The sequence below is a fragment of the Desmodus rotundus genome, chromosome X (genome assembly GCF_022682495.2).
Source record: "Desmodus rotundus isolate HL8 chromosome X, HLdesRot8A.1, whole genome shotgun sequence".
NCBI lineage: Eukaryota > Metazoa > Chordata > Mammalia > Chiroptera > Phyllostomidae > Desmodus > Desmodus rotundus.
In genome coordinates, this window is record NC_071400.1 from 68,942,750 (window position 1) to 68,959,081 (window position 16,332).

Consider the following 16,332-nt stretch of genomic DNA (forward strand, 5'->3'; position numbering starts at 1 on the left):
GAAAAATTGGAACAACTGTAATAGCATAATCAATAAAATATAATTTAAAGAAATAAAATAAAATTTTTATGAAAAGGCAAATGAACTCGAACCACTAAAATAGTTTTGAAAAAGTAATGGGAGAAATCACTGTACTCAGTTTCAACACTAATTTTACAACTATGTTTATCAAGATTGTGGTGTGTTATTGACAGAGGAATAGGCACATAAATCAATGGAACAGAATAGAGAACCCAAACATATCCACATACAAGTACAGACAACTGATTTTTGACAAATTTGCAAAACCTATTCAATGGAAGGATAGTCTTTTCAACAAATGGTGCTGTAATAGTTGGCCTTCCATCAGCATAAATATGAACCTTGACCTAATGACATCTTATATAAAAATTAATTCAAAATCGACCACAGACTTAAATGTAAAATACAAAACTGTAAAACATTTACAGCATGAGAAACTATAGGAGAAAGTCTTTGAGACTTCGAATTAAGCAAAGAGTTCTTACACTTGATACTAAAAGCATGAACCATATAAGGAAAAATTGACAAATTGGACTTCATCAAAATAAAAAACTTTCACTCTGAGAAAGACCCTGTTCAGAAGATGAATGACAAGTTACCACCTGGGAGAAAATATTTGCAAGCCATAATCCAACAAAGGACTAACAAAGGTACTAAGAATTCTGACAATACAGCAATGAAAAACAAACACCATCAGACATTTCACTGAGGAAGATATGCAGTTGGCTAGTAAGCACATGCTTAACTATCAGAAAACTGCCATTATCCTCTTCTTCCCACTAATCTTTAGCAAAATTCCCCAATTCTCCTGAAATCATCCCTGCCCCCCTCTTTTCTTCCTCTTTCCTTCTCCAGGCCTAAACATGCCTTCCCTTATTTGGTCCTCATAGGCTCTCTCTATTCCTAAATTAGAAGTCCTGTCTACTCTAGGCTGTGGACCTTATCTTGGTGTAAGGAAGAAGGTGAATCTCACCAAATCAGGCCATCCACTGAGAAGTGAGTCAGGGTGGTAAAGGGAGGAGGGACTTTCAGGCATGGGGGTCCAGGGGTTGAACACAACTGGGTTCAGGCAGTGAGATCTTTTTGGTGTTCCCCTCATCCAACCAGAGGCCACCAAGTTCTTTCTCCACTCTACTTCTCAGATAAAAAAGAGGAACTGAAGCATGGACTAACCTGAGTTTTTCTATTCCCTAAGCAGCAAAGCCTTTGCTGTTCAATTCAATGTTAAATGTGCCACTTAATGGCCAGCAAACACCTCTGGTTATTTCACATCCAAAATATGGTCCAAATGAAAGAGGAATGTTTGATCAAGAGGCAGGCCAAATTATCCACTGCAAATTATCCACTGAGGGGAAATTGGTGTGGGTGTGCATGTGTGTGATCCATAGGGCATAGAGATCCAGAATTAAAACAGTGAAGGCAGAGTTCCTCGGGATCCTTTGAAACTCCCAGGTGGAACCCAGGTCGGATGTACATCCTGCATGGACTTTCCTGTTCAGCCAGGATATCCCGTGTTTGTCAAAAGGACTGCACAGGGAAGCCTTAACCATTGTCCTTTCCAAAATCTGCCAGTCAGCCCCTCCCAGCCTGCAGCAGCCACCACAGGCAGAGGAAGAGTAACTCTGGAAACGGTGTTATCAGCATCCTCCATGTACTTCCTCATCTCCTCCCCAGCCTCATTAGCCCCAAGCTCCTTAGCGTCCTCAAGCAGAAATCTGGGAGGCCGGGATGGGGTCAACACCCTAAAGCCAGCCTCCTTTCCTTTGCCAAGACCTGCCTCAGCCCTGAGCAGACAGCTGAAGGCTGCAGCTGGCATCCTGGGCCCTGATGGAGTCCCGGCTGGGCCCTGAGGCTGCTGCTCCCCGCCTGGGCTTGCCAGCCCTGCTGCTTTGGGTCTCAGCCCTGAGCTGTTCTGTCTCCTCACCAGCTCCTCCTTCTCCTTCTCTGGTGCCCCAAGTCAGAACCAGCTACAATTTTGGAAGGACTTTCCTCGGCCTTGATAAATGCAATGCCTGCATTGGAACATCTATTTGCAAGAAGTTTTTTAAAGAAGAAATAAGGTCAGAATCTCAATCAGATAACTGAGGGGCAAAATTGTCTTCCCATGATGTAAAGATGTCCAGGATTTTGTTGAGAATGAGCCAGGATGTAATTTATAAATGGGAGCTGAAGCAAAGCTGTTTAATCATAGTAGTGATGGGTTGAAGTTGGGGTGGATAAGGGGGTAAGTTGTGAAGCCAAATTACAGCCCTAAATGCTAAATCCAAAGTGTCCTTCTGAAGTGAGAGCCTTAAATTTTCTTATATTAAAAATTTTTTATTTATTTATTTATTTAATTTATTTTTAGAGAGAGGGGAAGGGACGGAGAAGGAGAGGGATACTTCAATGCGTAAGGGAAACATCGATCAGTTGCCTATCGCACATCCCCAACTGGGGACCTGGCCTGTAACCCAGGCATGTGCTTTGACTGGGAATCAAACTGGTAACCTTTCGGCTCGAAGGCCACTGAGTCACACCAACCAGGACTAAAGTTTTCTTTTTTGTGAATGGAGTTGCCTGGGACTATGGCATTAACCAAGTTCACTTCTCATATGAGGGAGGAAAATAAAATTCACAAAAAGTCTACTATGCGACAGACATTTTATAGCTATTTTTATTTACTCCTCACAACCATCCTGGGAGTTATTTTCACTCATTATTCACATAGTGAACTGAGACATACCAAGATTAAGTGACTTGCTCAAGGTCACCACCTAATAAGTGGCAGATATAGGATTCAAGCCAGGGTAGTTTGCTCCAAAGTTTCTAAACTGATTTTCTGTTATGAGATGTTGCCTTGATCAAAAAGAAACTCGGGCTTAGTAAATTGTGATACACATGGCTGTCATCAAAAAATGGGATCACACTCTGAAATTCAAGCCTGTCAACACATAGTCAATGAGCCTTTAACATGGCCAAGACCCAGCAGGTGCTATAGCAACATTGCTGTAACTGGTCATTGCCCTCGAAGGGTTTAGAAGGAGAAAGCCATGTTACAAATAACAATAATAAGGCCTGGTCTGTTGCAGACCAGAAGTGAAGTGTAAAGGACCTCTGGGAGCTCAAGGAAAGGGATATTAATTCCAACTGGGGACTGGGGAAATGTTTCTCCAGGGGAAGGCATTCTGAGCAAGGCCTTAAAGGATGAGATGAAATTTAGTGGGAGGGGAAAATCTCAAGGTAGAAGAACCAACTTAAGCAAAGACCCAGAGGCAAGGGAAGAGGTGAAAAACGCTTAGTGACTGAAGCATTGGGTGTATGTGGAGGCGTGGCAGAAGGAGGAGGTTTGGAAGAGTCAGATGGTGCAGGAAGCCTTGAATACTGTGCCCAGGAATTAGGATCTTAACCTGTGGACAAGTGATTCCCAGCCTTTTCAATACTAAAGACCCTTTGTAATAAGCCTCTTCTCCTCTGCCCAAGCCCAAGGACTACCACAGGTGTGTAAGATTTGGTGACTAAACAAAAAGCATTGATTTACAGTAATACAGACTTCCAGTCTGTATTAACCAAAGGTATATTTGATTGTTCCACTAAGTTACTAAACAGAAATATCAAATAGAAAATATCAATCAAAAGTGTTGAGCTTCCTTTGCAAGATGATAGATATTGAATGGAGTTGATGTGCACTTTCCTTCTTAGGCCTTTTTTTTAAGGCATTTTGAAAGTTGAACCCACCCCCATTCCCACCCTCCACACGCATAATTGGGGAAGCTCTATTGCAAGTAATGGTGAGGAAGTTAAGTGGGGTAGGGACAAGATGACACTTGTGTTTTGAAAAGACCTTATGGAAAGAAGTGTGCAGGGTAGACCCATGGTGCTGGCAGGGGCTGTCAGACCAGCTCTCTTAGACTAGGAGAAAGGTCACTGGTGACAAAGCAGGACAGAATGGATGCTAGTAGGTTCAGCTAGAGAGTCATTTTGTTTCCAACTCTACCAATGTAAGAGGAAGTAAAGATGGAGATATAGAAAGTGGTCAAGATTTCCTACCTAAGAAATGGGATGGAGAGGACCAAGAACACGGGTAAAGTGGGGCTGATTCCTTGGAGAAACGAGGCAGTGAGAATATGGACACATTTAAAGATAGAAGGGAAGGAAATTAAGGGATTCAACAAAGGAAGAGCTCCAGGTTCACATCCTCCTCCAAATAAGTAAACAAAGAGTAAATGAATCTTACAGTTGACTCTTCACCAGCTGGTAATAAATGAAGTTTTTCTCACCAGGCAGGTATTGGCCATATTCAGGAAGCATTTCCCCAAATAAATGTGTGTGCCATTCAAGTTCAGGATATGACTTAAGTTCCCTCAGAATTCATTTTCCATGTGTGCCTAAAGGGGAAGTGTGTTGATGCAAGCAGGAAAGCACCAGGCAGGGCAGGTTGGGGCTTAGAGCTCTCCGTATGAAGAATGTACATTTCTTATCACAGAAAGAGCAGAGAGAGAAAGTCAGTGGGTATGGGGTGTGGACTTGTTTATAGTCCTTTTCTCTACATTGTAAATAACATTTTTCTTATTTTGAAAGTAATATCTGTTTATTTATTTATTTTTAATTTTTATTCAGTTACAATTGTCTGCATTTTCTCCCCATCCCTCCAACCCACCCCAGCCAATCCCACCTCCCTCCCCCACCTTTACCCTCCCCCTTGATTTTGTCCTTGTGTCCTTTATAGTAGCTCCTGTAGACCCCTCTCCCCACTATCCCCTCCCCACTCCCCTCTGGCTATTGTTACATTGTTCTTAATTTCAATGTCTCTGGTTATATTTTGTTTGCTTTTTCCTTTTGTTGATTATGTTCCAGTTAAAGGTGAGATCATATGGTTATTTAGACTTTTTAGGAAATATTGCTTAAAGAAACCATGAAATGAAAATCACACATAATTTTTCCACTAAGAGATCACCCATTTGTTAACATTTTGGTGTATATCATGATTGTCACCTTTTTTTCCTAAGATGAACAAAATTTTTTCAGCAAAATGTGATCATATTAAGTGTACTCTTTTGTAAACTTTTATTTAACAATATTTTGCAAACAATTTTAAGTTGAGTGGCTTCATGATATTCAGTTGTATCAATCAACCAAAGTTTATTTAACTAATCCACTATTGTGAGACAACTAGGTTTTTTTCACTTTTCAGTATTATAAACAGTGCTGTGTTGACCATTCCTAGACCTTTGTACATATCAGTGATTAATTCCTATGACAAACTCCTAAAATCTATCTATCATATAAATCCAAAACGTCCTATATTTTTTGATCCAGAAATATATATGACAGATATCCAAATGGAGACTTCTACCTATAGAGCTCACTTCTTGCACACTCACAAATATTTAATGTTACTACTATTTTACTCTGTATTTCTCCTCAGTTGGGTCCTTTTCTTTTCTCAGGCTTATTTCCCATTTGTATTTCTTCTTTGCTAAACTGTCTACAAGTTCTCATCCTTTGCCTCCCTTTCTAATGGTGTATTTGTTCACCTTGTTCTTGTTTAAATTTCCAAACATTTCTCCACTTTTAAAAATGATCATGATGGTACCTTAGGATCCAGATCCTAAGATCTCTCAGATATTTGGCTGAAGTGCTATAATCAGGCAAGCATTAATACCACATGCCTGCCCTTCACTAAGGATTAGACAATGCTTTTTGTTCAGCAACAAATGGAGAATGAGCTTCCTAGGCTGGCTGGGTAGGCTGACAAATGATTGGTAGACGAATGTCATCTTTTCTTTTCCCCCTTATCTTTTCTTTGGTGAGAATGTTAATAATGGATCTGATGCTTTCCATACTCAATCATTGACCTTTGAATGTTTTCAGTATCAATTTTCCCACACATTCCATGTTGACTTTCAAATTTTGAATGAAAAAGTTAAGGGAAGCTAGAAAAATGAATAAAACTGATTTACATATTCTTTCTACTGAAAATATACCTATATGCAAAATCCTAAGTGATCACACCAAGTGGCGACATCTACCAGGATCTGATTGATCAGTATTGTGTATGTGCAGGTAAAAGAAGGGAAGGGGAGGAGTACTTAGTGGCAGTATTTCTGATCAGAATCACTCATAGGGATTCCTACGCTCTTCCTAGGACAGATGCCTTACCTCACCTTCTTTATTATATCCACTTGGACTTACATCCGCACTCCCAAACCCAAATTCATAAACAATGTCTAAATACTTCTGAGTGGTAGAGGGCTCACACTAAAATAAGTAAATCATTAGGCTTGAATTTGCCTTCCTTTGTCCCTTACCCTTGTCAGTCTCCTTCACCCAAGAAGATGAATAATTATCATTCTAACTCACTTCCTTAAATAAATTCAAGGTGTTGGAAGGGCCCAGAGTTTATGGCAAAAGGATCCATCTACACATTCAATCAACCATCCATACATGCATCCATCCATCCATCCACCCACTCACCCAAGCATCCTTCCATGCATTCTTCCACCCAGCCATCACTCTGTGCATCCTATCCATCTAGCCCTCCATGTATCCCTCTACTCACTTATCCATGTGTATATCCAAATGCCCATTCATCCATCCATCCATCCATCAACCGAACTAAAATGTATTCAGCACTAACTTGGTGTTAAGCACTCTACTAGGCACTGAAGAGGCTACTTTTTATTGGAAAGGCAGAGACATAAGCCAATGGTTAAAGCAGAGTGTGAGAACTATAGAAAATGCACAGGATATCATGAGAGCATGTGGGAGGAAAATTTCTTCTCAACTAGGAGATGAAGGAGTGAGAATCAGAAGAGATGATACCTGTCTGGGTTTTTTGTTTGTTTGTCTGTTTGTTTGTTTAATTTTTATTGTTATTCAATTACAGTTGTATGACTTTTCTCCCCATCCCTCCTCTGGTTTTTAAAGGCTTGGTTAGGAATTGTCCAGGAAAGAAGGAGGAAGAAAATGTCTTAGGCAAAGGTGTTAGCACATGGCAAGTTAAGTGGAGGCACAGAGGCCCAAAACAGTGGTTTAGCCAAGAATGGTCAGTGGTTTGGTGAGACCAAAGCAAGTTTGTAAGGAGAGTAACAGGAGATGGGCCTAGAAAGAGCATTATAAACTGCTCTAAGAAGTATGAACTGTGCCTGGGAGCCTTGGGAAAATGCAGGATGTTTTAAGGGTTCTGTGCAAAGCTAAAAGAGGGAAGAGAAGAAGAAATATTTAAGAAGGCATGTCTATAGAATTAGTCTTTGACTGGATGCAAGCATGAGAAGTATACAACAGAAGAGGGCATTTTATCCTCATTTGGTGCTGTTGCTCTCCCCCACACACCCACCCTGCCTTCCAGCTCTGAGAAACTGGCCCTGCTTTTTCATATTTCAATCCAATGAGGACTTGGCCAGCCTCACTTCAAACATGCCCATGATCTCAGTTCAGAGGAAAGATTTTAATGCTGCCTGTGTTTTGTGGTTTTCCAAATTCCAGGACATTAACGTGTTTTGGAATGAAATAAAAATGAATAAAAAGTTCAAATGAATAAAAAGCAGGGCCCATTCTCTCACTGACTTCTTCTATTTAGTAAAGTAGGTAATCAAAGTCTTAAGAATATGCATTTTCTCCTTCAGCTCCATAAACTTATTACCATTTTGAATGAGGGAGAAATGGGCTTGTAAACTTGTTTGTCCTGAATTGATCCTTATGGGACACCTTGAGCCACTGCTAAACATGCACCAAGCATTCATTATAGGTTATCTACCAAGTCAGTGCAGTCCTCTCAGCATAGCTTCCTCATGAGGTGGGGACAGAAAAAAAGACAATGAGCTTGTCCCACAGGGCAGGAAGTCCCTCCTCATACCACCCCCCCAAATGGAAGATAAGAAGCCCTGAGATCTGTCCCCCTCTGCCATTAATTGTCTGTGGCTCACCCGTCAGACAAGTAGCCTTCAATTTTCTCATCCTCAAAATATAATGTGTAAGGGGAAAGGGACAAATGATTTTGAAGGACCTGCTGGCTATAATCCCCAATAATGTCACCAATCTATTCCCAAGAGCTAATTTGTAAAATGGATGATAGAGGAGTAAGCAATGGCAAAATGGTTACAATTGCAAGCTTTGGAGCCTTGAATGTTGCTTCTTCCAATTCCTGGTTGTGTGATTTGGGGTAAATGTTTAACTTCTTTGTGCCTCAGTTCCCTCATCTGTATGGTTAATAAGAGTATTGGCCTTATAGGTTTGTTGAAAGGTTTAATTGAATTGATATATGGAGAGAATTTAGCAAAATGGTTAGCACATGTGTTTCATAAATGTGTGTTTTTATAGTCATTATTTGAGATAGCAACCTAGTTGTAATTCCTTAGTCACAGGTACTTTGTGTGGGGAGGGGTGGGAGGAGGAGGTTGAACCTCCATGAGTAGGAAAAGCTGCAGGAAACAGGCAGACAAGCCTGCCTCAGAGACCTAGGCCCTTCCTCATCCTCCCAGAAGAAAAGATCATTTCCCGTGGTTGTCCTGAAAATTCCAGTAAAATTAATTCATTGCAAGTTCACAATGTTTCATATTTTTAGTGAAATTTGTGGCAATGTTCTTGAACAGAATTCTTTGTACTTACTTCCATGGTAGTTTAAATGGTCCTAAATTGCAGAAGGTGCTTATCAACTGTTTCCACTAGAGCAAATTCCTTGAAAAGCTTGCAGTCTCTTAGGATAAAGCTGTGTCATATAAGTGAGGAAATAAAATAATGTAGGGTTTAGGGCTAATCAAACTGCTAATTCTCCCAAAACTTATCATGAAGCTGCCCAAAAATATTCATTAATAATTATTTAAAGATGTTTATTTAAATTAAATATATAATGTATCTTATAAGCCTAATTTTCATTTTTAGTATGACCCTCAATTATTAATAATAATGAAGGTAAATGTTAACACAGTAATTTTTACACATAAATCAGAAGAAGATTTAACATTCTTTTTTAATGGAAAGGTCTGCACAAAGTTGGAGAAATGACTGAAGAAAAAGGTCAAGGTGAGGTTTAGGATGGTAATAGGTAGTCATAGGCCAGTGCTTCTGCCCTAGTGAAGATTAAAGACTGACCAGGCCATTGTGTGAAATTACACACCACATGGATTCCAGATGGCTTTGAATTTGGTGACCATTTAGCAGTCACTGTTCCCTGTGACTTGGTTGGTACTGATGACTTGCACCTTTGGACTGAAAGCAAAATTGATGGGGCTGCTTGGGGTTGGATGTGGAAAGTCAGTGGTCTCCCCAATGCAGGCCTCTTTAAGAACTACAGTTCCAAGACGCAGCTATTGGTCAAAGGATGGGATGTTTCTGCAACCAGGGTAGGGAAGGGGAAAGATCATGGGTTTTCCTGACAGAGGGCCTTAGATTTGCACCCGTGTTTGCACTATATTGTCTGGCCTTTGGCAAGATACTTAAGTTCTATGAGCTTCAGTTTCCACATCTATAAAGTAGGGATGGTATGTTAAGAATAAAGTTCGTGTGTGGCATGCATGTATTCTGACATCATATATACACTTCCCTAAGTTTGAGGAAACAAAAATAGTCCTCTCATAGAAAGAGTTTGGAACATCCCAGTCTAAAAATGAGAAATGGATCAGATCAGATGTTGTTCCCTGTCTCACCGTCCCCCAGGGCTCTGCTGGCCATGGCTCTGACAGTGTTGTGACTAGTTTCTGCTTGACCCCTGCTTCATCCCTCCATCTCCCAGGTGGATCCTAAAAGGGCTCTTCTTCCAGGTTTGACAACTGGCTGGCCTCCCACCTTGAACTGCCTCTGGACTACTTGCTTTCTTACCCTGCAAATTACTCAGATGATTCTAAAACCTGGCGTCCTGTGGAGATCTGCAGGCTGATCAGCAAACACCAGAATGAAATCTCAGACCGGAGAATCTGTGCCTCTGCAGCATCCCCCAAGACATGCAGCATTGAGCATGTCCTGAGGAAAACAAGAAGGTTCCAGAAATGGCTGCAGGCCAAGCGCCTCACACCGGACCTGGTGCAGGTAAGTGAGCTGATCATGTGGCTGGAGACAGGAGGGATGAGATGGGGCAGTATCTATTCCCATCATACATCTCAGTCTAGGAAAAAGAAGTTGTAGTCTGTTTAAAGTGGGACAAAACAATGTCATGGAATAGAGTGGCTTGTGACAAGAAAGGAACTAAACAAGATTTAGTTACAAGGATCCTTCCCATTGTCATCTTCAATTCTCTCTGATGTGGCCCTCAGTGACTATTTGGGGAAAAGTTCCTAGCTGCCGCCTATAACCTGAAGACCCAACAGAATGACCCTCACCAGCCCTCTCCCCTGACAGGGCTTAGCTCACCTACAACCTTCTGAGGGGGCCTTTGCCAACCCCCAGATAGTGCCCACTCTTGGAAGCTCCTGTTTCACCATCCAGAGAGACCACTATGAAAATCAGCTTCCTCATTGATCACCCTCCATAAAGAAGAACCAAGCCTCAGTTATTACAGAAGTGGACTTTCATAATACAGCTCCCTCTTCCCACTGGAGAGCTCCCACCCACTCCCATGAGTAGGTTGTCCTGAGAACTTCAGCACATTGCCGGTGTTGTGATATACTGCATTGGTCCCCTCCTGCACTATCGCCTCAAATGTCATCTTTCTTCATCCAGACCAGCACAGCCTTATACCTTCACCCATCCCACTGAACCCCCTAGGGCAGTAGATGCCACCTCAGAGGACTGGGGAGACTCACCTTCAGCAAAGATGGGAAGAGACTCACCCAACCACCTTGCCATGATAAGACTGGAGGACTTGAACTGGCCCCCTAAGGGGGCATGCCAAGGCTGCTTCTCATACTCCTAAGGCTACTAGCTCCTTTACATGGGCACCTAAGGCTGCCTGCGTGACCTCTGAAAATTCATACCTTTCCTTGACCTCTTGGAGATGAGGGACACAGAGCAAACAAGATGAGAAGACTATCTGGCTTTGCTCTTAGGTTATATGGAAACTGCTTTGAAATCAGGAGGAGAGAGTTGCTGGTAACATGGCCATCTTCTGACATTGAGCTTTCCAATGTAGTCCTTTTGCACTCTGAACTCTGTGAATCTCACTGGCATGGAATGGGGAGAAAAAGAATCAGAGAGAACCAAGCTATTAACAGGCTGGAGAGGTGGCAGGATCCAACATAAGGGTCTTGGAGTTGATATGGGATACAGGAAATGGAAGCTCGACTAGGAAGTAGGCCATGGGAGGCTGTTCAACACTGGGCAGAACCAAGACACAGAAGACAGACACTAGAGTCTAAACTACGCTTCACAACCTAGGTGTAATCCCCGCATGCCTCTCTTTCTGTGCCTGTACACAGATCCTCCATGTACTGACCTGGCCATCTGTAATTTGCAGGCTTGCCACACTATTATGGATGCATAAGAAGGACCATTATGGGACCTCCTCTGCTTTGCCTCAAATATGTGTACAGGAACAAATGGAAGTCCCCAGGAAGAGCAAAACAAGATAACAAGGAATTATTTCAGAACCCTTCAAAATCCCATTACATCTTTCTGCCCCCATTGTTTTCAGGTCCCAATGTTGAAGGGCACAGTTCCCCCAAGGCACTGGTTCCAGAACACCTCCATCCAGGACATGGACAACATAGCAAAGGACAGAACTCCCTGGTGTGCAAGATACACTTGAAATTCCACAGAAAGTGGATAGACTGACCTTAGACTTTGAACTAAGAAAAACTTCCTCTTTCCCTTGTCTTCTAGACCCTTCCATAATAAAACAGTGGGGAAAGATTATCCCAGGGTCCTGAGAGGTCTGAAGCAACCTTCCAGGGACGTCTAGTGCCTCCTACCTTGATGAGTGTACACATTGTAGTATAAGCAAGATCTATCAAGCCTGGAAAATGTGATTGAGTCCTGACTTGGCCATCAAAAGCTGTGGCAGAATGAGAAGGAGCAGAGACCCAGGAAGAGCAGAGAGCTTACAGATCCTGTTCATCTGTTCAGCAAGATTCAATAATTGTGCTATATCCTACAATATGAATCAGACACAAGCTTCACCCCTAGGAGCATATGGTCCAGTGGTGAGGACAAACAAAAACGCAAACCAAGAGAAAGCAATATACTGGATGTTATGATGACACTGTATGGGAGAAAAGGACAGACTACTGACTTGGGTCCTTCATCCACTGACTGACCAAATAACCTTGTATTTAAGCCCAAGACTTCCCTACTCTGTCCCAACATTCCTCCTCTAAGAATGGGTTGTGGGGAGGACTTCTGCATGCTCTTCCAGCTCTCGCATTCTTTTTTTTTAAGATTTTATTTATTTATTTTTAGAGAGGAGAAGGGAGGGAGAAAGAGAGGGAGAGAAATATTGATGTGTGGTTGCCTCTTGCACCCCTCCACACTGGGGACCTGGCCTGCAGCACAGGCATGTGCCCCAGACCAAGAATTGAACTGGCAACCATTTGATTCACAGGCCAGCACTCAATCCATTGAGCCACACCAGCCAGAGCCCAGCTCTCATGTTCTTTGACTTGATATGACTCTGCTTCACTTATTTAACAAATAAATCCTCATTGAAATGCCTACTATCATCAGGCACTGTGCTGGGTGCCTGGATTTCTTGTTTCTCATATGGCAGTGAATAGTGCCTGTTCTATCTGATTCATTCATGCTAATGAGCTTATAGATGTGAAGATTTTTTAGAAAAATTCCATCACCATAGAAATGCATGGCGCAACATTATTGTAATAAAAGGGTCCCATTCTTCAGTTTGTTGTGCTAAAACTTTCTCTACCAGTTTTGTTATCTTGTATTAAAAGTAGCTAAACGAGCTTTGCTTATTTCTGCTAAAATGCAACCATTAGTAACACCTTATTAAAACACAGCCAAAACCACAACCATTTTCACTTTTCTTTGACCCTCTCCTAGCCCATCTTCTCATACCCACCAGAGATTTTTTCTTTCCTTATAAAAGACAGAGAAATATCAACAGATATTTTATAAATTCTGGACAAACCCCATTCTTATTCCATCCACCAAGCTCAAGGTCATTGCCATCCCATTTTAGCACCTTCTCCTCCTTCTCCTGCCCTCCTTTCCAGATACCTTTACCCCTTAGAGATTCCACAGTATGGCCAAAGTGCTGTATACCTTTTCTCTTTCAGGCCTCATTTAGGCAGGACCTAAACTCCTGCTTTTTCCTTCTTAACAAAACTCACCTATCAGATAGTTTCAAATAGGCTCATCATCAACAAAAGTGGTGGGGGTGGGGGTGGAGAAACTCAGTTGTCTACCCAAGAGAGCTGAAAGCAGGTGTTGAAACAAACACTTGTACATGAATATTCATAGCAGCATTGTTCACAATAGCCAAAAGGCGGAAATAACCCAAATGTCCATCAACTAATGAATGGATAAATGAAAATGTTAGTATATCCATGCAATGGAATACTATTCAGCCATAAAAAGGAATGAAGTACTGATGAATGTTACAACATGGGTGAACCTAGAAAACATCATGCTAATAAAAGATGCCAGGCAAAAAAGGACAAATGTTGTATGATTCCATTTTTAAGAAATATCCAAAATAGGAAAATCCATATAGACAAAAATCAGATTAGTGGTTGCTAGGGGCTAAGGGGAAGAAAGAATTAGGAGTGACTGCTTAATGTGTATAGGGTTTCTTTTAGGTATGATGAAAAAATTCTGGATTTAAAGAGCAGTGATAGTTTCACAGCCCTGTGAATATACTAAAAGCAACTGAATTGTTCACTTCAAAAATAGTTAAAATGGTGAATTTTGTATTATGTGAATTGTACCTCAATTATTTAAAAAAAGAAGTCATTTTAAAAACTTCACCAATCCTATAATTCTATTCTCTTAGAGCCCTGAGAGGTGATGGGCAGCTAATCTAGTAATTTAATTCATGTCAGTATGTTCACCATTAGCCCCTCAAGAAACCATCTGTCTATAAAGCCAATATTGTAACGCTCCCACTAGCTAATCCAGTAACTATCTCAGACCTTCCTAATACATCCTTGCATTTTACCCCCACTAAAACCAGATGTGACCCCAGAATCCTTCTTAATAATGTCCCATGCGAGCAGCCTCTGCCATGATCTCAGATGGAATGTGAGATAAAATCTATTTCTAAGTTACCACTCATTTCAGATTTGGCTGAACACAAATCCTAATGTCTAGTTTGAAAATTATGATATTCCTCTATTTATATGGGAGTTTCAGGAGTCAACTAGAGAGATATTGTAAGATGGACGGTAGGGAGACTTCATCTTCCGGTTCATACCAAATGGCACAGTGCCTATTAGTAGGGCCATTCCCAGGCACACTCTCAGCACATGATTTAAGTGGGCTTTCCCTGATTTCCTCAAAAGCCACTTACCAACAGAGATCTAGTCCAGAGCCCTCAAATGTACATGTCTACATGTGTATTGGTATGTGTTTGGGTGAAGAAACTCACAGGTTTTGCTCAGAGAAATATAAAGTGAGAGAAGAGAATAGAAACAAGAAAAGAAAATTAAAGGCAGGAGAGAACTGACTGGTACTGGAGCCTCAAAACCTTGACTGTGAATTCTGCTTATGAATAAATAAAGTAAACTTTATTTACTTTTTATTTACTTTACTTTATTTACTTTATGGGTAAAAAGCTCCAGTTGTCACCATCAGAGGCTGACCCAGGGAGTCTATGGTTCCATGTCTGAAGAGCTAAGTACAGCTTTGTATTAAGGACACTCTCTTGAGCCTCAGGTAGTCACTGCAGCAAAGGGCTGTCAGGGAATCAGGACCATGAATCAGCAAGAGGATGAAACAACACAATGTACGTGTATGTGTATGTGTCCTTGTGTGTGTCCACAGTGTGTGTGTGCATGTAGCATTTATGCTAATGAAACCAGCACTTTTACCCTCTAAAAGCTGCGTTGTTGATATGGGAATATTTCACAGCCTAAATTACTATTCCACAAACAGAACCACAGCCAAGAACACCACCCATATTATCATGATGTGCTTGTTCAAAAAACCACAAAGAAGGCTTCCTCTGCTACTATGCCAAGCACAAAGAGGCAACTACCCTCATCAGCACGTGGCTAATCAGAGGGAAACACATATCCTCCATTGTGTCCCCCTCCCATCCCCTCAACTACAAGCTGCTTCCCATGTTGTTCTAAACGTAAACCCTGTTTCTTCCTCAAGTGGGAATGTGTTGGATTGACATGGAGTCTTTGCTCCCACTAGATGGTGGTACAGAGTGTTCAGGCAGCTTTGCTTAAACAAGAATGTCTGACAATTTTACTTCCTTGATCTCAATTATTTGTTTAAATAGAATAAGGGAAATAAGTAAATTAACCAAAATGCACATTGACAATCTAATCAGAATATGGGTTGAGAGGTAAATACTAAACAAACAAAATTCACTTGTGTTTAAATTTATTTCAAAAATATTTAAAGGGTGTTTACAGGACCTGTACTAGGCCCCAGGAGGGTATAAAGGTGTCAAAGCAAGGTCCCTGCTCTCTGGGAGATGACGTCCTAATGGGAGAGACAGGCCATATAGAACCCATTCTGATGCAAGACAGGTTATGATAAAGTGTTTAAATGACAATGCAAATTTTATATTGGAGACACAGCCAGTTTTCAGACTCTGAATATTTTCATCTCTCTCAAGCTACCAGGTTAAGGACTAAAAGTTGCATTCGTTCTTTTAAAATAATGTGGCTATATTGATGGTGAAAAAGAAAAACAGCTGACTGGTGGCTATACTGACCTAACATGGACATTAAAGATGAAATGGCCATTAATGGAAAATTTAAGCAAGTAAAAGTGCTTTGTTCCTCTCATATAGGGCAATATGCCCAGGACAATAACACATACCCTCTGGCTGTATGGTCTTTTGAAAAGCAAAGCACCTTCAGAGATACATTGTGACCATGAGATCATGAGACTTTTCTCCCTGTAACCCATGGGAAGTAGTCACAGTGCTTCCTTTGTTGCACTTGGGAGTCTGAGGTGCCAACTGGAGAAAGATTATGGCATGGATGCCAGCCACCAACAGCTCACTTCCAATCATGAAATTATTGAGAGTTGAAGTAACTAAGCTTTGAATCATGGGATTTGTTTATGGTTAAAACCACTGAGACTTTGTTACCTCAGCATTTGTGGCAAAGGGGTTATTTGGAATGGGACAGAGACTAACCTAAATTCCAGGTCTTCATTGTAGAATAGGCTCATAGAAAAGGATCTAATAGATTATGCAGCCCCTCCACTAAAATGAATCTTAAATTATTCTTGATGATTCTCATGAGTGAAAAGGAGACATCCCTGGCT

The 16,332-nt window shown here is 41.3% G+C and overlaps 1 protein-coding gene across 1 annotated transcript in view; it reads left to right on the top strand.

Moving 5' to 3' along the window:
* The first annotated feature begins 1,753 nt into the window (after nucleotides 1-1,753).
* DIPK2B (divergent protein kinase domain 2B) overlaps nucleotides 1,754-16,332 on the top strand; it is a 44,040-nt gene continuing 29,461 nt past the window's right edge. The window contains exons 1-2 of the mRNA XM_024579936.3: nucleotides 1,754-2,081; nucleotides 9,759-10,023. Of these exons, the coding sequence (XP_024435704.2) occupies nucleotides 1,849-2,081; nucleotides 9,759-10,023 (498 nt within the window). The 5' untranslated portion in view covers nucleotides 1,754-1,848. The remainder of the gene's footprint in view (nucleotides 2,082-9,758; nucleotides 10,024-16,332) is intronic.